We start from the raw sequence: 15,345 nt of genomic DNA on the forward strand, positions 1-15,345 counted from the left end.
TGACAGTTCTTGTCTGTAAAAAAAAACAACATTAAACAAACTATCAAAAGAAATGTTCAGGGAATTTGATAAATCATTTCGTAATCCTTCATTTTTAAATAAATATATTTACATAGAACTTTCTCTTCTGTTTCAAAACCATAGTTTAGAATCGTTTTATTTCCTCTTATTTTATTTTATTTAACTAAATTTTGTTTCCTCTTTTTACATACATAAAAAACAGATGTAATATTAGAATACAGGAAATAATAATACCTGTAAAGTAAAAACTGAGCGCAGCATGAGCTACAAACCCACCAGGTTGGTCTAATGGTGAACGCGTCTTCCCAAATCAGCTGATTTGGAAGTCGAGAGTTCCAGCGTTCAATTCCCAGTAAAGGCAGTTACTTTTATAAGGATGTGAATAGTAGATCATGGATACCAGTATTCTTTGGTGGTTGGGTTTCAATTAACCACACATCTCGGGAATGGTCAAACTGAGACTGTACAAGACTACACTTCATTTACACTCGCACATATTATCCTCTGAAGTAATATCTGAATGGCAATTCCTGGAGGCTAAACAGAAAAGTAATATTTTCCTTAACTTTCCTGTATGCTTCGTCTATTTTACCAGTGCTCATTTCCCTTCTACTTCTGAACACTTTTCTTTAATCCACTCTTCTTTCGTTAGTTTGCACTTCCTGTTTATAGTATTTCTTAATTGTCAATAGTTCCTTTTACTTTCTTCATCACTAGCATTCTTATATTTTCTACGTTCATCCATCAGCTGCAATATATCGTCTGAAATCCAAGGTGTTCTACCAGTTCTCTTTGTTCCGCCTAAGTTTGCTTCTGCTGATTTAAGAATTTCCTTTTTAACATTTTCCCATTCTTCTTTGATATTTTCTACCTTATCTTTGTTACTCAGACCTCTTGCGATGTCCTCCTCAAAAATCTTCTTTACCTCCTCTTCCTCAAGCTTCTATAAATCCCACTGATTCATCCGACACCTTTTCTTCAGGTTCTTAAACTCCAGTCTACATTTCGTTAACACTAAATTATGGTCTGTATCAATATCTGTTCCAGGGTAAGTTTTGCAGTCGATGATTTGATTTCTAAATCTTTGCTTAACCATGATATAATCTATCTCATAACTAGCAGTATCACCTGACTTTTTCCATGTGTATATTCTTCTATTATGATTTTTAAACTGGGTGTTTGCAATTACTAAATTATACTCCATGTAAAACTCTGTAAGTCTCTTTCATTCCTTTTGCCCAGCCTGTATTCACCCACTATATTTCCTTTCTTGCCTTTTCATTAAATTTTCATCCCCTTTTATGTGTTAATTGCTATCTCATAACTTGCAGTATCACCTGACTTTTTCCATGTGTATATTCTTCTATTATGATTTTTAAACTGGGTGTTTGCAATTACTAAATTATACTCCATGTAAAACTCTGTAAGTCTCTTTCATTCCTTTTGCCCAGCCCGTATTCACCCACTATATTTCCTTTCTTGCCTTTTCATTAAATTTTCATCCCCTTTTATGTGTTAATTGCTTCATCAATTTCTTCATATACACACTCTACCTCATCATCATCATGTGCGTTTGTAGGCATATAGACGTTAACAATCATCTGTTTAGGTTTCAATTTTATCCTTGTTACAATGATTCTATCGTTATGCATTTTGAAATCTACTCCTGCCTGCCCATTATTTGAAGCTCAGGTAATTATTCTAAATCACCTGACCAAAAGTCATTTTCCTCTTCTCACCGAACCTCGCTAATTCCTACTACATCTACATTTATCCTATCCATTTCCCTCTTCAAATTTTCTAACCTACAAACCTTTTTTAGACTTCTAACATTCCACAAGTCGGAGAGTGGAATGTTATTTTTTAATTTTCTGATGATCCCTTCCGTAGTAGTTCCCTCTTGGAGATCCGAACCGGGGACTAGTTTACCTCCGGGATATTTTAGCAAGGAAGGTACCTCCATCATTTTTATATGAAAATGCAAAGAGCTACATTTTCTCGGAAAAAAAGCAGCTGTAGTTTTCCAATGCTTTCAGCTGCGCAGTACTCAGAGGATTGAGTGATGTTGATGGCCATTTAATTTTGACCTATGCCCTTAACAACTACTGAAAGAGTTGCTACCCTCTTTCAGGAATCATTCCTTAGTCTTGCTCTCAACAGATAACTCTCAGATATGGTTGCATCTTTGGTCCAGCTATTCTGTATCACTGAGCACTCAAGCCCCCTCACCAACGGCAAGGTCTCATGATTCATAGAGGGAGGAGTCCTCTATAACGCCTAAATACTTAACTGTAGTTTCTCTTTTTAATTTTGGACATTGACAAATTATATTAGAAGATTTATCACAATTAGTTTCATGAATATTTATATTATCTAGCTGGTGGACCTCTACTATTTGGAGAAAATGTCAAATATGTACCTTTTTTTAGCATTAAGTGTTAGTATGTATTCATTCAACCAAGATTTCACAGTACTGAGCCCTCATTCACTTAAATATTTAACATTCTCCCATGAGTGTTCTGTGAAAATTAATGTCATGTCATCTGCAAATGAGATATATCTGTATTATCTATATTTAATTTTAATAAATCAATTATGTATATAAGGGATAATATGGGAGATAATACAGCCCTTGAGGTAAGCCATAACCAGGTAGTGTTTTACCACTTGTTTTGTTAGTGTAAGAACTTGAGATCTGTTTTCCAGGTAGCTGGTAAATAATTTAAGGGGACTGCCACGAATTCCCAAATTTTCCAATTTTTGCAAAAGTCTTAGGTGTGGGATAGTGTCAAAGCCTTGGTCAGATCTAGAAACACTGCAAGGATTTTTTTTGTTACTTTTAAAATTGTTATATATGATATTTATTACATGTGAATAGCATCAACGGTAGATTTATTTGCTAAGAAACCAAATTGATTATTATGAAGTATTAAGATTTTTTAAATATTTTATTAATCTCATTTTAATTAATTTTTCCAGTACCTTATAAAAGTTATTTAGTAGACTAATAGGCCAGTAATTTGTTGGGTTTTCAGGGTCCCCAGATTTAAACAAAGGCACAATGTTAGCAATCTTAATGGTTCAGAAACATGTCCTTCAGGCAGACATTTATTTATTATTTTAAATGGCTTTACTATGTATGGCAGGATTTTTTTTAACTGAAAATTACTTATTCCATCAATTCCTGGAGATGAATTGTTTTTGAGAGAATTAACGACATTGGAAATATTTTATCTGTTGGAGATAAAAAAAAGGAATTTGGTGAGTTAATTACTGTGTGTGGGTATTTATTTGGTTTATTGTTATATATGTGGGAAATACTTTCGCTTGCCAACGTTTCATAAATTTTACCTACTTGTGCAAAATGCTCATTTAAGATGTCAGGATCTATATTTATTTGGTTTAGAACTTTTTAACATCATATATTCCCAAAAAAAATGACTGGAAGTCATATATTCCCAAAAAAAATGACTGGAAGTCATATATTCCCAAATTTTTAACTAGATTCCCTGATTTACATTGATTTAATTTGTTAAACAGATTCTCTGCCTAATATATTGAATTTTTAAGTTTGTGTTGAAAGGTTTTATAACCACTAGAAATTAGTTGATTTAATATAAAATTTTATAATTATGCATAAATTTATAAGAGTATTTTTTATATGTTTTTGCAAGAAATAATATCCATTAACTGCATATATATATATATACACATACATACATACACACACTATGCACAGAATCAGAAAAGTATCCTTGTCAATGGACAAGAAATTTCATCTGTCTGTCTGATAGCAGGACACTACTTGTTCTTTAACCATGCTTAAGGGCTTAACAATATTCAGTGTTTGTTTATTTTATAGTGAAATTATTTAAAAGTCATTTTTACATCATTGGATAATTTAACTATTCATGTCCTGTCTTGATTCAATATTTGATAATATTAGTTGCATTATGTGCTATTACAAACTGTATTTAATATTTATCTTTTATTTTGCAGCAACTAAAAGAAGAAAAGAAAGATAATGAGATGGAAGTAGAAGTTAAACTGGAAACTACGGATGGCTTAATTACAGATATTAAAAAAGAAAATGTAGATAAAGATAATAATAGAGAAAGAGATAAGGATAATTATATTAATAAGGAAAAAGAACATGATATTAAAGACAGTAATGATGAATGCGTTGTACTGGATGGTGAAGTGACTATGCGAAGACTAAATGGTAGCTCTGCTGGTGCGGCTGGTAGTCCCAGTAATGGTGCTGATAAAGAGAATACATCACCTGATAAACCTTTAGATGATGAAGTTAAAATAGAAGTCATTAAACAAGAGCGTGATAATGTAATAACTCCACCCGTTGATGATTTTGATGCCATGAAAGTTTTAGAATGGGACAATAAAGGTGTTGGGAAATTACCTGGAAGTGAATTAAAGGTTAGTTTTTTATCTTTTACTTTTTTCTTCATGAAGAGGAGAAAAAGTTATTTTAATCACTTACTGGTATAACCACCTATATCACTTTTATTTTCACAGTCTTCATATATCTTGTCTCTTCTTTCTTTTTACTAAATTCTGTAATTTTTTTTATTCTGCTCTTCCATTACAGGAAAATATAGTATCCATTTAAATCTTTATGTGCTTAGTGCTCTTCTTGTAGTTTATACCAAATAATGTCATCAGTGAACTATCATTTATCATATAATCTATAATAAAACTGCAGTCTTGTAATTCTAATGAGAATAGTATTGGTTTCTCCACATTATCTCAATATTTCCTCGTAGTCAAGCGATTGGCCATTTTCTGTTAAGGATATAAAAATAATTATTAAAATTTTGAACCGTAATCAGAAGTTGAGATATCTGTTACATTAGTGGTTCATTTTAATTGATAAGTGATTTGAACATTTTAAATGTATTTTTTCAAGTGTTGTTTAGTTGGAATAAATTAAGTATATCTAATTCAGATAGCTTATAGAGTTCAAGTAAACAGACTGCGTGTACAAGTGTTCAGGAGGCCAATTCACAAGTATCCCCTGTAAATCCTAATGCATATAAAATAATCTACACACGTTATATTCAGTAACCACATGCTATTATATTTTAAAAGATTGTACATATATTTTAGATTTAAATAAATTGGTTAATAGACATGGTTAATGATCAATAAATATTAACTACCTTGTTTAGCATGTCTAATAACCCATGAGTATTTTACTCATTAAAATTGTTTATTGTTACATAGTCCACAAAAAATTGTCAGTTGTCCACAAACAGTAAAAGTTCACTAATATTTGACATTAAATTTCTGTGATAATGAACAAATAATAAATTCAATTTAGTTATCGTCATCTGATTGCAAGAAATCCATAGTGCTGTCAGTATTAGGAGATACAATGAGATGCTCAAAATTGTTTTCTATTATATTATCCAATTCCCAATGAATTTGGTTCAACAGTATTCGTTATATGTTTTATACAACTTTTCTATTCCTGCTAGCCCATTTTAGTGAGGGCACAAATATTTACATTAAATATTTTAAAAGTAGCATTTTTTGATGCTATGTAACTTTTGATTTGTTCTCAGATTAATTGAATTGTCAAGTTCACAATGATAGGTAGATAATCGAAGCATTATTTTCCATTGGATCTTGCTAACTCATCAATTTTATGTACATATTAAAATTATTTTTAATAAGCAAAACCCTTTGCGATAATTGGACTTTTGGTTCATACTTTTAAAAAATCACTCCTTTTGAACTAAGGCACATTTTGGTATAATTCTTTTTCCAAGACACGCCTGGAATTTTTTCCTTTTTAATAAATGATAAGGGGCATTGTCTAATTCAATGACTGAATTATCTTCCAGAAGAGATAACACATTGCTAAACCATTTCTCAAAAGATGTTTATCATTATGATAGTTTCCTGTAGATTTAGATTGAATAATGCAGAGGATTTAGATTGAATAATGCAGAGACCACCATTGACAAACCCGTTATCATTGCCAATTTGTGTAATTATAATATGTCCACCTTTATCCTATGGAGCCGTATTACTTTTTGATGAGCCACACAGGAAAGGCTTCTTTTGATGAATTCACAGCTTTATCTTTTCAAATGAAACTTTTCGTGTGACTTTCATTAATCTAGTATTCATCCATATAATATATTCCACGGCTTTCTTGCCTCATTTTCTTTATTCCAGCGAGTTAATATCTTTACCACATAATGATATCATCTCTGTCAATTAAAGCACTTTCCCAGCCGCGTTTTTTTGTATTTAAAATTCATACTTTTTAACAATTTATAAAAAGCTTTTCTTCAGAAATCTGATATTTTGTTATCGACATTTACAACTCGTAACATTGTCTATTTTGGCAGACAATTTAGAAAATAAAATGAGTTTGCTTTTTTATGAATCACGTTTTTAGCATCAACTTTTTCTTAAGTTTTGTTTTCTAAGAGACTGTAATTCATTAGTAGGTTTATACTTGCGAATCACTTTGTACACTGAAACAGCAGAACTTTCACTTATGTTAGCAGTTTTATTAACAACATTTGAAAGCAACGGCTTTGGATTACTGTGTAATTTGCTGTTTTAAGCATTTAAAATGATGTGTTTTTCCGCATGACTTAAGGGGTTTTTTTTTTAGAGGGGATATCAATATTTGTGCACTATTATTATCAGCTGAATCAGTATCAGATATGGTGTTAAAATAATGGTATAACTGAAGTACAGACACAAATCTAGGAATACACTTCACTCACTTTCCAATAAACTAAAAAAATTGCATTATATTAACTTCAAATAACATTAGGGTAAATAAATTAATAACAGAAAAAACAAAAATTGAACTCAAGAACAAAAGGGTATCATATGAAAAGATAAAGGGTTTTAATAGAACTGAGAAGACATAACATTATTTAAACTCTTGATTACATGATGACTACTATGTGACAAATTATATGGTAACTAATGTTGTGTACATAATATATATTATTAACTAAACTCTATTCTTTGATTAGACAAATATAAAAAAACTAAATAAATTAGAAAATTATCCAAATTAATAGAAAATCTTCTAATTCAATTCATTAGGTCAACAATCAAACAAACAAAATCAGTAAACCTCAACGTTTCGTCCAAGATGTAGGACTTTATCAAGACAAACCACAAATACAACAAAAAAACCCATTGTTTTGTGGTTTGTCTTGATAAAGTCCTACATCTTGGACAAAACGTCAAGGTTTTCTGCTTGTTTTTGTTATTTTGTATGTTTGGTTGTTGTCCTAATGAATTGCAGTAGAAAATTTTCTATTAATTTGGATAATGTTCTAACTTATTTAGTTTTTTATATATATGGTGTTGTGGATTGGCATTGATACACGGGACATGATTCAGCAGAATCATGATGACTCACTCACACAACAACGTTTGTTTCTTCACTCTAAGCTAACTGAATATAGAATAGAAATATTTACAACATCCATACTTTATTAACGTTTTTCAACCAATATTATTTTTATATTCTAATAACTATTTTAATAATAATTATCTCTAGAATAATAATAATAATAAAGTCAAGTTTACCCTGTAAATTAAATTCTGAAACTTATATAAATAATAAATAAATTGTAGTACACAATTACCCAGTAATTTATACTAAATGTATATTTTAGTTGAAATTCAAATATTGATGAGAGATGAGTAAAATAATGTTGGTACAGCTGATGCTGGATTGGGGAGGACTGTTTATTGCCTGCACATTTGACTATTGCCAGTCTGTGTCAAGCATTGGCTTTTGAACAAGGTGGCATGATCATGTGTTGTGTTAAAATGCAATTAACTTGTTGAAGAATGTGTATTCATAATAGAAACTTATTTAGAGATGAAATCTCATGTTGTGTGTAAGTGAAAGTTCAGGGAAAAATTTGGACAGGAAGCACTGGTGAAAATTTTTATTTAGAAGGTAGTTAAAAAATCTTATGAAACAGATTTGGTGTTAGACCAGAAACGTGCCTGACGCAGATCAGTTTTAATTATATAGATCGTACAGGACAAAAGCTGCAGTTACAAGATCCCTTCATAAATCTTTGCAGGGACTAAGCTGGGGAAAAGAACATTTCTTTCACTAGGTTCAGCCCACACTGTAGTGAGGAGAATGGGGAAATGTTTTCCATATCAGATGCAGGTTTTCCATGAGCTAACTTATGCTGATTACGCTAAAAGGTTCACTGTTGTCAGTGGTTCAAGAACTTCATTAGAGGCAACATTGTCATTTTAGATCAAGTGTTTTTCACAGGTGAAGCATAGTTTTATCTTCGTGAATATTTTAATAGTCAGTACTGCCAGCTTGGGGTACTGAAAACCTGCACATTTTCTTTGAATCTCCACAAAAAAAATGGTGTGTGGTTTCAAGATGATAAATAATAGAACCCTAGTTTTTTGAAAAGATTGTGGATATTGGCGTTTACCGAGAAATCCAAAAGTTCACAGCATTACTTCAAGAGGATGAGTGTGACTGCTGTTTGCAACAGGACACCGCCACTTGCCATACAGTTCACCCTACTATGAAGATGCAGGATTTTTTCAATAGAAGAATCATCTCTAAAGGAATGTGGCCACTAAGATTCCCGGATCTGACTACTAACCCCACAGACTTCTATGGGGTTACTTAAAAGAAATTGTTTAGGAGTACAACATGAAGGAATTGAAGACAAACATTAGCAATGCCATCCAGGAAATAGACAGGATACAATACAGCAAACAAGAGTAACCAGAACATGGTCAAACATGTTTGCCAGTGTGTAGAAGTGGCTGGACGTAATTTTCAGCACCTGTAATTATGTAAGTGTTTGCAAATAAATTTATAGACTAAACTAAGTGATAATGCTTCTTTACATAGTACCTTTATTCATTTCTGCTAAGTGGTTTACTAATATTTCCAACAAAATTAGTTGAATATAAAGCATAGTTTCTGATATGCTTTAGTCATCTTTTAAATTAGAAGTGTTACGAATACATGCTCATTCAAGATTATTTAATTCAATTATTACTAATATTGTTTCATCACTGTAAATGAATATTGTAGATTTTTAAAAAACTTTAAATGTCTTTTATGGTGTATTTCCTTCCGTAGTATGAGATAAATCTGTTGTCAAATCACTGAAGAAAAATTATATGCAGTGTACTTATGTACAAAAACATTGAATAAAAAGAGTTTGATTAAATAAATCAATTTTAAAAGTAATTTTTGGATAAAAGACTGCTCCCTGAAAAAAGTATCTTCTGTTATTGAACTAACTTAAAAGATTGTATTCGTGATAATGTAAATTGTATTAATTTGACGGTTTGTGAAATAAATTCTAAAGAAAGAAATCTGATTCTTAAGAACAAAGGAAGGAAAAGGATGTAATTCAGTATTAGTAAGGTATTCATAATTTTAATTAATTAATAATGTATTCTGGAGGATTGGGAGTTTACTTATTTTCTTAAGATTTTATTTTAGAATCTGCCTAGTTTGTTGCTATTTACTGCTCCATTGCTCTAATCTGTGCTGTAATATGTGTCTTAGTAACTGATTTCTCATTGTTATTTTAGATTTCTTTTTATCATAACTATTAATGTATTTTTAATTGTACCAGCATAAGTTATTTGTTTGAACTTGATTGGAATCACTTTTTGTTATTATTGTTGAATAATTAGTTAAATTTCATTATAAAACCTTAAGATGTATTATAGTTTAATAATAATTTTGACTTTTGAGTGATCTTTTGCCATTCTCATTTTAAGCTCATCCACTTTTTATGTGTACTACTAAATATTTACGCACAAAAGCACAAGAACAAGGTCAAACCTTAATTAAAGTCCTCATACATTGAGGTTTGCGCCAAGTCACACAGACCCATTTTTAATTTTCTGCTGTTTATTTATTTATTTTTTTTTATGTGAAAGTGGCATTGGTTTTTTTTCTAATTATTTACTTATATATAAAGAGTTTTTGGTGAAAAAAAACTGCTACGTTTTAGTAAATTTATTAAACAAGTTTTAAAATTTGTGAAAAGAAATTATAAAGTTACTGTTATATATGTGGTACTTAAATCTTATAATTGTGAAATAACACGTTAAATTGAGTTAATGAGTGTACCAATGAATAATAATAATAATCAGTTAAATCAATTTTATTTTCATTCTAGTGAAACTTGGCTTTTGATTGTCTAATACCAGTCTTGTATTGGGCAGTTCAGACATGAAAATTCTGCATGACTGAGACAAATGAACTTGAGGCGATACTTGCAGTGACATTTTGTCTTGCTGCCCTTCCTGCACAAATAGCATCTTCTGATCCTATCTGGGAATTGATCAGCTGTTATGGCATGCAAAGTTGTACCCACTACCTCTTGCCTTCTGCTTCTGGAGGAAGGTTTGTCATCATAGAACTATGTTGCACATTCTCAGCCATCAATGATGCTGCTAGTTTTTTCAAATAGACTCTCTAAACCATTGTAGCGATGTTCTTTGCAGTGAATATGATTTGAGAATTAACACCAGCCACATTCAATAGTCCAAACAGTATCACCATTGGCCACCGCTTTGTATTTCTTACCATGTCTTACAAAGAACAGAGTTCAACAAAATTATCAACTCCACCCTTTGTGGAATTGTAGGAAAGTTATCATTTCTGGTTTGTACTGTTCTCTTGTAAACTTGTCAATCGCATCATCAAAATGCATACTGGAGGCCAAAATGAAATTCTTTCCTTTTTTTGGCATATAGGAGCAGATTGTCACATATTTTTGGTAATCAAACACACTTGACTTTAGCATTCTTTAGTATTCACAAATTCTGGAGGAAGCCCTCTTTTAATTTTCTAAACAATCCTAGCATAGTAAACTTGTGCTCTTCCTGCAATTTGTTTATCAGTGGGAAAGACATTAAATAATTATCACAAGTGATATTTCTACCACTACCAGATATCAGGATGGTATATCTTGAAACCACATTAAATGGGTTTGTCTCTTGCCTGAAAGGTCCCTGGGTTTGTTTTCCAACATATAAATTCCATAGGTATCCTCGACATTACATTTTTTGCAGATGAAGCATGGTTCATCTGGGAGAGTATATTAATTCACAAATTACATGACTGTGGTTGACAACTAACCCCCATGAATTAGATGAACGATCTTTACACGAAGCGAAAATTGGAGTCTGGGTCAGTGTGGGTAGTACACGCATTCTGGTACTAATATTTTTTTTTGAAAATGCAGTTAATAGTGATTGTTATTGAGCTGTTTTAACTAACTTCATTAGTCAGTTAATAGAACTGGAAATCAACCACGGTTGGTTCCAACAAGATGGCGCATACAGCTAACAGGTCAATGGTTTTTTACAAAATATCTTTGGTGAACAAATCATTTCAAGGGGTTTGTGGCCTGCACAATCGCCTGAGCTGACTTCCACAGATTACTTTCTATGGGCAGCAGCGAAACAAACAGTGTATCACTACAGACCTCGCAATTGACGAATTAAAAACCACAATAACAGCATACGTACAAGACATTGCAGTACATCAGATGGTTAAAGTGTTTGAAAGCAATTTTAAACGTGTCCAATGTTGTATTGATACTGGAGGAGGTCATTTTCAACACCTTTTATTAATTATTCCAGTTATTGTAATATCTGTTTCTGTAAAATAATGAAATAAAAATACAAAGTAATAAGTAAGAATATTTCACCATTACACTCTCATAATTCCAGTGCAAAGCAGCTTTCAGAAACCACTGTATTGTGAAAATTATAATATTATGAAAATAGTTATGAAATTTGCTATGATAGTTCACATATTACTTTATTTTATTTATTCTTCAGAAATATCATATACATTTCCAAGATAAGTGATAAACAATAGGTCAAGTAAAAAACTAATTTAGAAACACTGTATTATACTAATGAGATAGTACCATCGATAGGCAAAATATTTAATAAAAGATAATTTATAAATATATATTGTCAGTATTAATTTAAAGTGTATTACCACAAATAAATTTATGTTTACATTAAAAATTGACTCATAAGTATACAATTCTATAATATTAGAAATTTGATTTTATTAATTTAAAAAAAAAGGAATCCAATACATTAAAGAGGGTTATGCTTGAAAAAAAAACTTTTACATACTAAATTAAATGAAAATACAAATTTAAAGATAAACAAAGTTACTCATATCAGCCTTCTACCTAGAATCCTTCTCTAGTTATACAATTGTTGCAGCACCAGTAGAGTCCGTCAAACGCTCTGGAGAAATCACTTAGTGAGATCGCCTTCAACTGCTCGGTGCAAGCCCTTTAGATGGCTGGAATGTCATAGAAAAAACGTTTTTTCAACTTCAGTTTCCGGAACAGAAAATAGTCTGCTGGAGCCAAGCTTTCATCCCCAGTTACAGTTGTTTACAAAAAATTTGAGTCTATCGGCAGTTTCAACGAAGTCTTGAGTGCAAGAAAGACACACCTGTTTTTGTTCTTCGGTCAAGAAGTGTGAAATGAAACGAGAACACACCTTTTAGCAGTTCATTTTTTTCTGTTAGAATTGTATGTACCGTGGCTTTTCTGATGTTTAGCTCTTCTGCTATGGGCAAAGAGTAATATGAGGTTATGCAAACAGGAATGTGCGCACTTTCATTCTGAAGAGCTGTTGACGGCATTCCACTTCATTTGTCATTGTCCAACGACTCTATTGTCTTGAAACTGCTTCCACCATGTGTATGTTGTACGATATGCAGCTTCTTCACCAAATGCTTGCTGTATCATTGTTTCAGCGAAACTTATTCTATTATAGATGTTATTTATTCTTATTCTATATAGATCTTTCTATCTATCAACGAAAGATTTTTGAAGTCAAACACAAAATTTTATTGAGCTTTGTGTAGGTGATATCTTATTAAACAAAATAATTTCACTGAGAATGTTCATAGAAAAACATCATAATGTATCTACCACCGGGCAGGTCTCTACCATATACTCGGCCTCCAAGTCAATTGATCCTCCACCAGCCTTTTTGTCTGTCCCTACTTTCCTTTCACCTTGCACCTTATCAATTAGTTAAAACTTTTTCCCCTTTACACATCCTGTAGAACCTTCACTAGTATACTTTGTGCATTCTTCTCCTAGTACACATTCCAGCACTTCAGCCTTTGTCTTCATTTCTGAGAATCCATGTTTCTACTCTATGGAATGGCATACTTTACATAAAAAGAAGCAATCTTACTCCTAAAAACCTTTAGTTTTATGATTTTTTTGTCTTTTTTCTGTTACAACTAATTAATTAGAATTTATTATTTTTTTAAAATAAAAGATTTAATTTTTTTATCATTCCTTTGATTAAAAATACCCCCTCAAAATGTTAATAAGAGTTTTATTCATTTTCCTAACTTTTTACTGTTTCAATCTATTGACTAGAAATTTTTAATTACTTATTAAATGAGTCATTACTAAGAGATGTTAAATTTTCAATCTTCAAGACATGCTTGAAGTAAATTTTTAAATTAAAAATATGTTTTAACATGTTCAGCACAATGGAAAAAAACAAGTGTATTTACTAAACCTGAGCTATTTGCTCATAAAAAAACTTTCGTTAATGCATCACCCATTGTAGTGAACTCCTTTTTCACAGTTTATCTCTTCCACATATATCTTTTGAGTGTGATCACTTTCCATTTGGTAATTACCTTTTTAGTCCATAGTCTGATCAGCATGGTCGAAATAATATTTTATATTTATATTATTTTAATATTTTTTCTGTAAAAGAAGCAAAGATAAACTTTTAAAAAATTCACTAGAAGTTTGGAAACTAAGAGGATAAAATTACACTTTGAAGAAAAAAAGGTTAAATAATTGAGGGTAGATACCCACAGATTACTTTAACAAGAGCATTGGAAAAACCTTTCAGAGATGGCACAACATAAATTAACCCAAGCCATAAACCAGCCTGTACTCAAAAAATAGCAATATAAAACATGGACTCATCAGTCTGGTGGCAGAGTTCAGTTTGACTTGTTAATAAGTCATTAGTGCTTAATGTGTTAAAAAAAAAGCTTATTAAATGCAGTGTTATTTATGATTTATTTTGCTAGATTTAATGATACCTTAAAGATTTAAGTACCTTAAGATAGAGTTAAGTTGTGCAAATATTTATTTTGTATGGATTTAATAAATGTTAGAAAATTTTATATATATATATTTTTTTTTAGATAAGAAGTAAAATAATAGATTAAAAATAATAAGTAAGGTCATAGAGAAAAAAAAATCATTTAGTTTTATATTTGGCTAAAATTAACTTTTTTACATTTTATACTAAGGTTCTGAGAGCTCATTATCACTGCCAATTTTTTTACTGTAAAGTTTCCCATTAAAAAAGTATTTTGAAGAAATATAAAAAAGAACTACAGTAAAAGATATTTCATAATACCTCATTTTATTATTTACTGATTTTAAATAAAATTTAAGTTAGTTTAGTTAAAACATTAGTTTTTGTATCTGTTTATATTTAATTTTGATGGGATTTGAATCTAAAGCAAGCTGATTCAGTTCACTACTGCACCAACTAATTAACTTAATAAATTATCGGTAAAGTGATTATTTAAATAATATACACTAATTACTTATCTTAGCATTTATTTTATCATTTGTTTTTACTAAGCTTTACAAGATTGGTTAGTTATTTATAGATAATTACATGCTCATAATATAAATAACTAAATTTTATGTTAGTACTATTATATATCATAAATCATAAGCATAATTGTGTTCACTGTTTTGGTACTTAAAAAAACAATTAATTATTTACTATATTTTATCTAAGCAAGTTTTTCTTCACATTATAATTAATGTATTGGTTACATTCAAACTATAAGGTAATTATCACATTTGTTTTATTTAAGTAAAACAAGTTGCCTTTTTGCTATAGCATATTAATTTTTTTTATTTATTGTACTCTTTGCATTTTACTCCTTTCATTTGTCTTATAATTTCAATTTATTTTAATGAAAATTATTATTCTATAAATGTTTTAGTTTCGAATGAATGAATTTGGAATGATGATTCTCCATGATGAATCTGATATGAAACAAGATCCAGAAAGTGTTACCAGTACAAATATTGAAAGGAAAGAAGAAAAACGGCCACATAAGGCACCAATCAAAGGTAAATTTTGTCATATCACAGTCACCTATTAATATGAAGTTTGATGAAAAGTAGACACTTCATAAGTTGCTCTTTCAGATTATTTTTACCATCATAGATCATCCATCTAAGCTTTCTAAAAGCTTCATAA

At 30.6% G+C, this 15,345-nt stretch overlaps 1 protein-coding gene across 5 annotated transcripts in view; it reads left to right on the forward strand.

Annotated features, from left to right (window-relative positions):
* l(3)mbt (lethal (3) malignant brain tumor) overlaps positions 1 to 15,345 on the forward strand; it is a 56,848-nt gene that overhangs the window by 11,460 nt on the left and 30,043 nt on the right. For all 5 annotated transcript variants that reach the window (XM_075364427.1, XM_075364426.1, XM_075364424.1 and 2 more), the window contains exons 5-6: positions 4,021 to 4,455; positions 15,086 to 15,215. In XM_075364427.1, the coding sequence (XP_075220542.1) occupies positions 4,021 to 4,455; positions 15,086 to 15,215 (565 nt within the window). The remainder of the gene's footprint in view (positions 1 to 4,020; positions 4,456 to 15,085; positions 15,216 to 15,345) is intronic.

The sequence above is a fragment of the Lycorma delicatula genome, chromosome 4 (genome assembly GCF_047948215.1).
Source record: "Lycorma delicatula isolate Av1 chromosome 4, ASM4794821v1, whole genome shotgun sequence".
Classification (NCBI taxonomy): domain Eukaryota; kingdom Metazoa; phylum Arthropoda; class Insecta; order Hemiptera; family Fulgoridae; genus Lycorma; species Lycorma delicatula.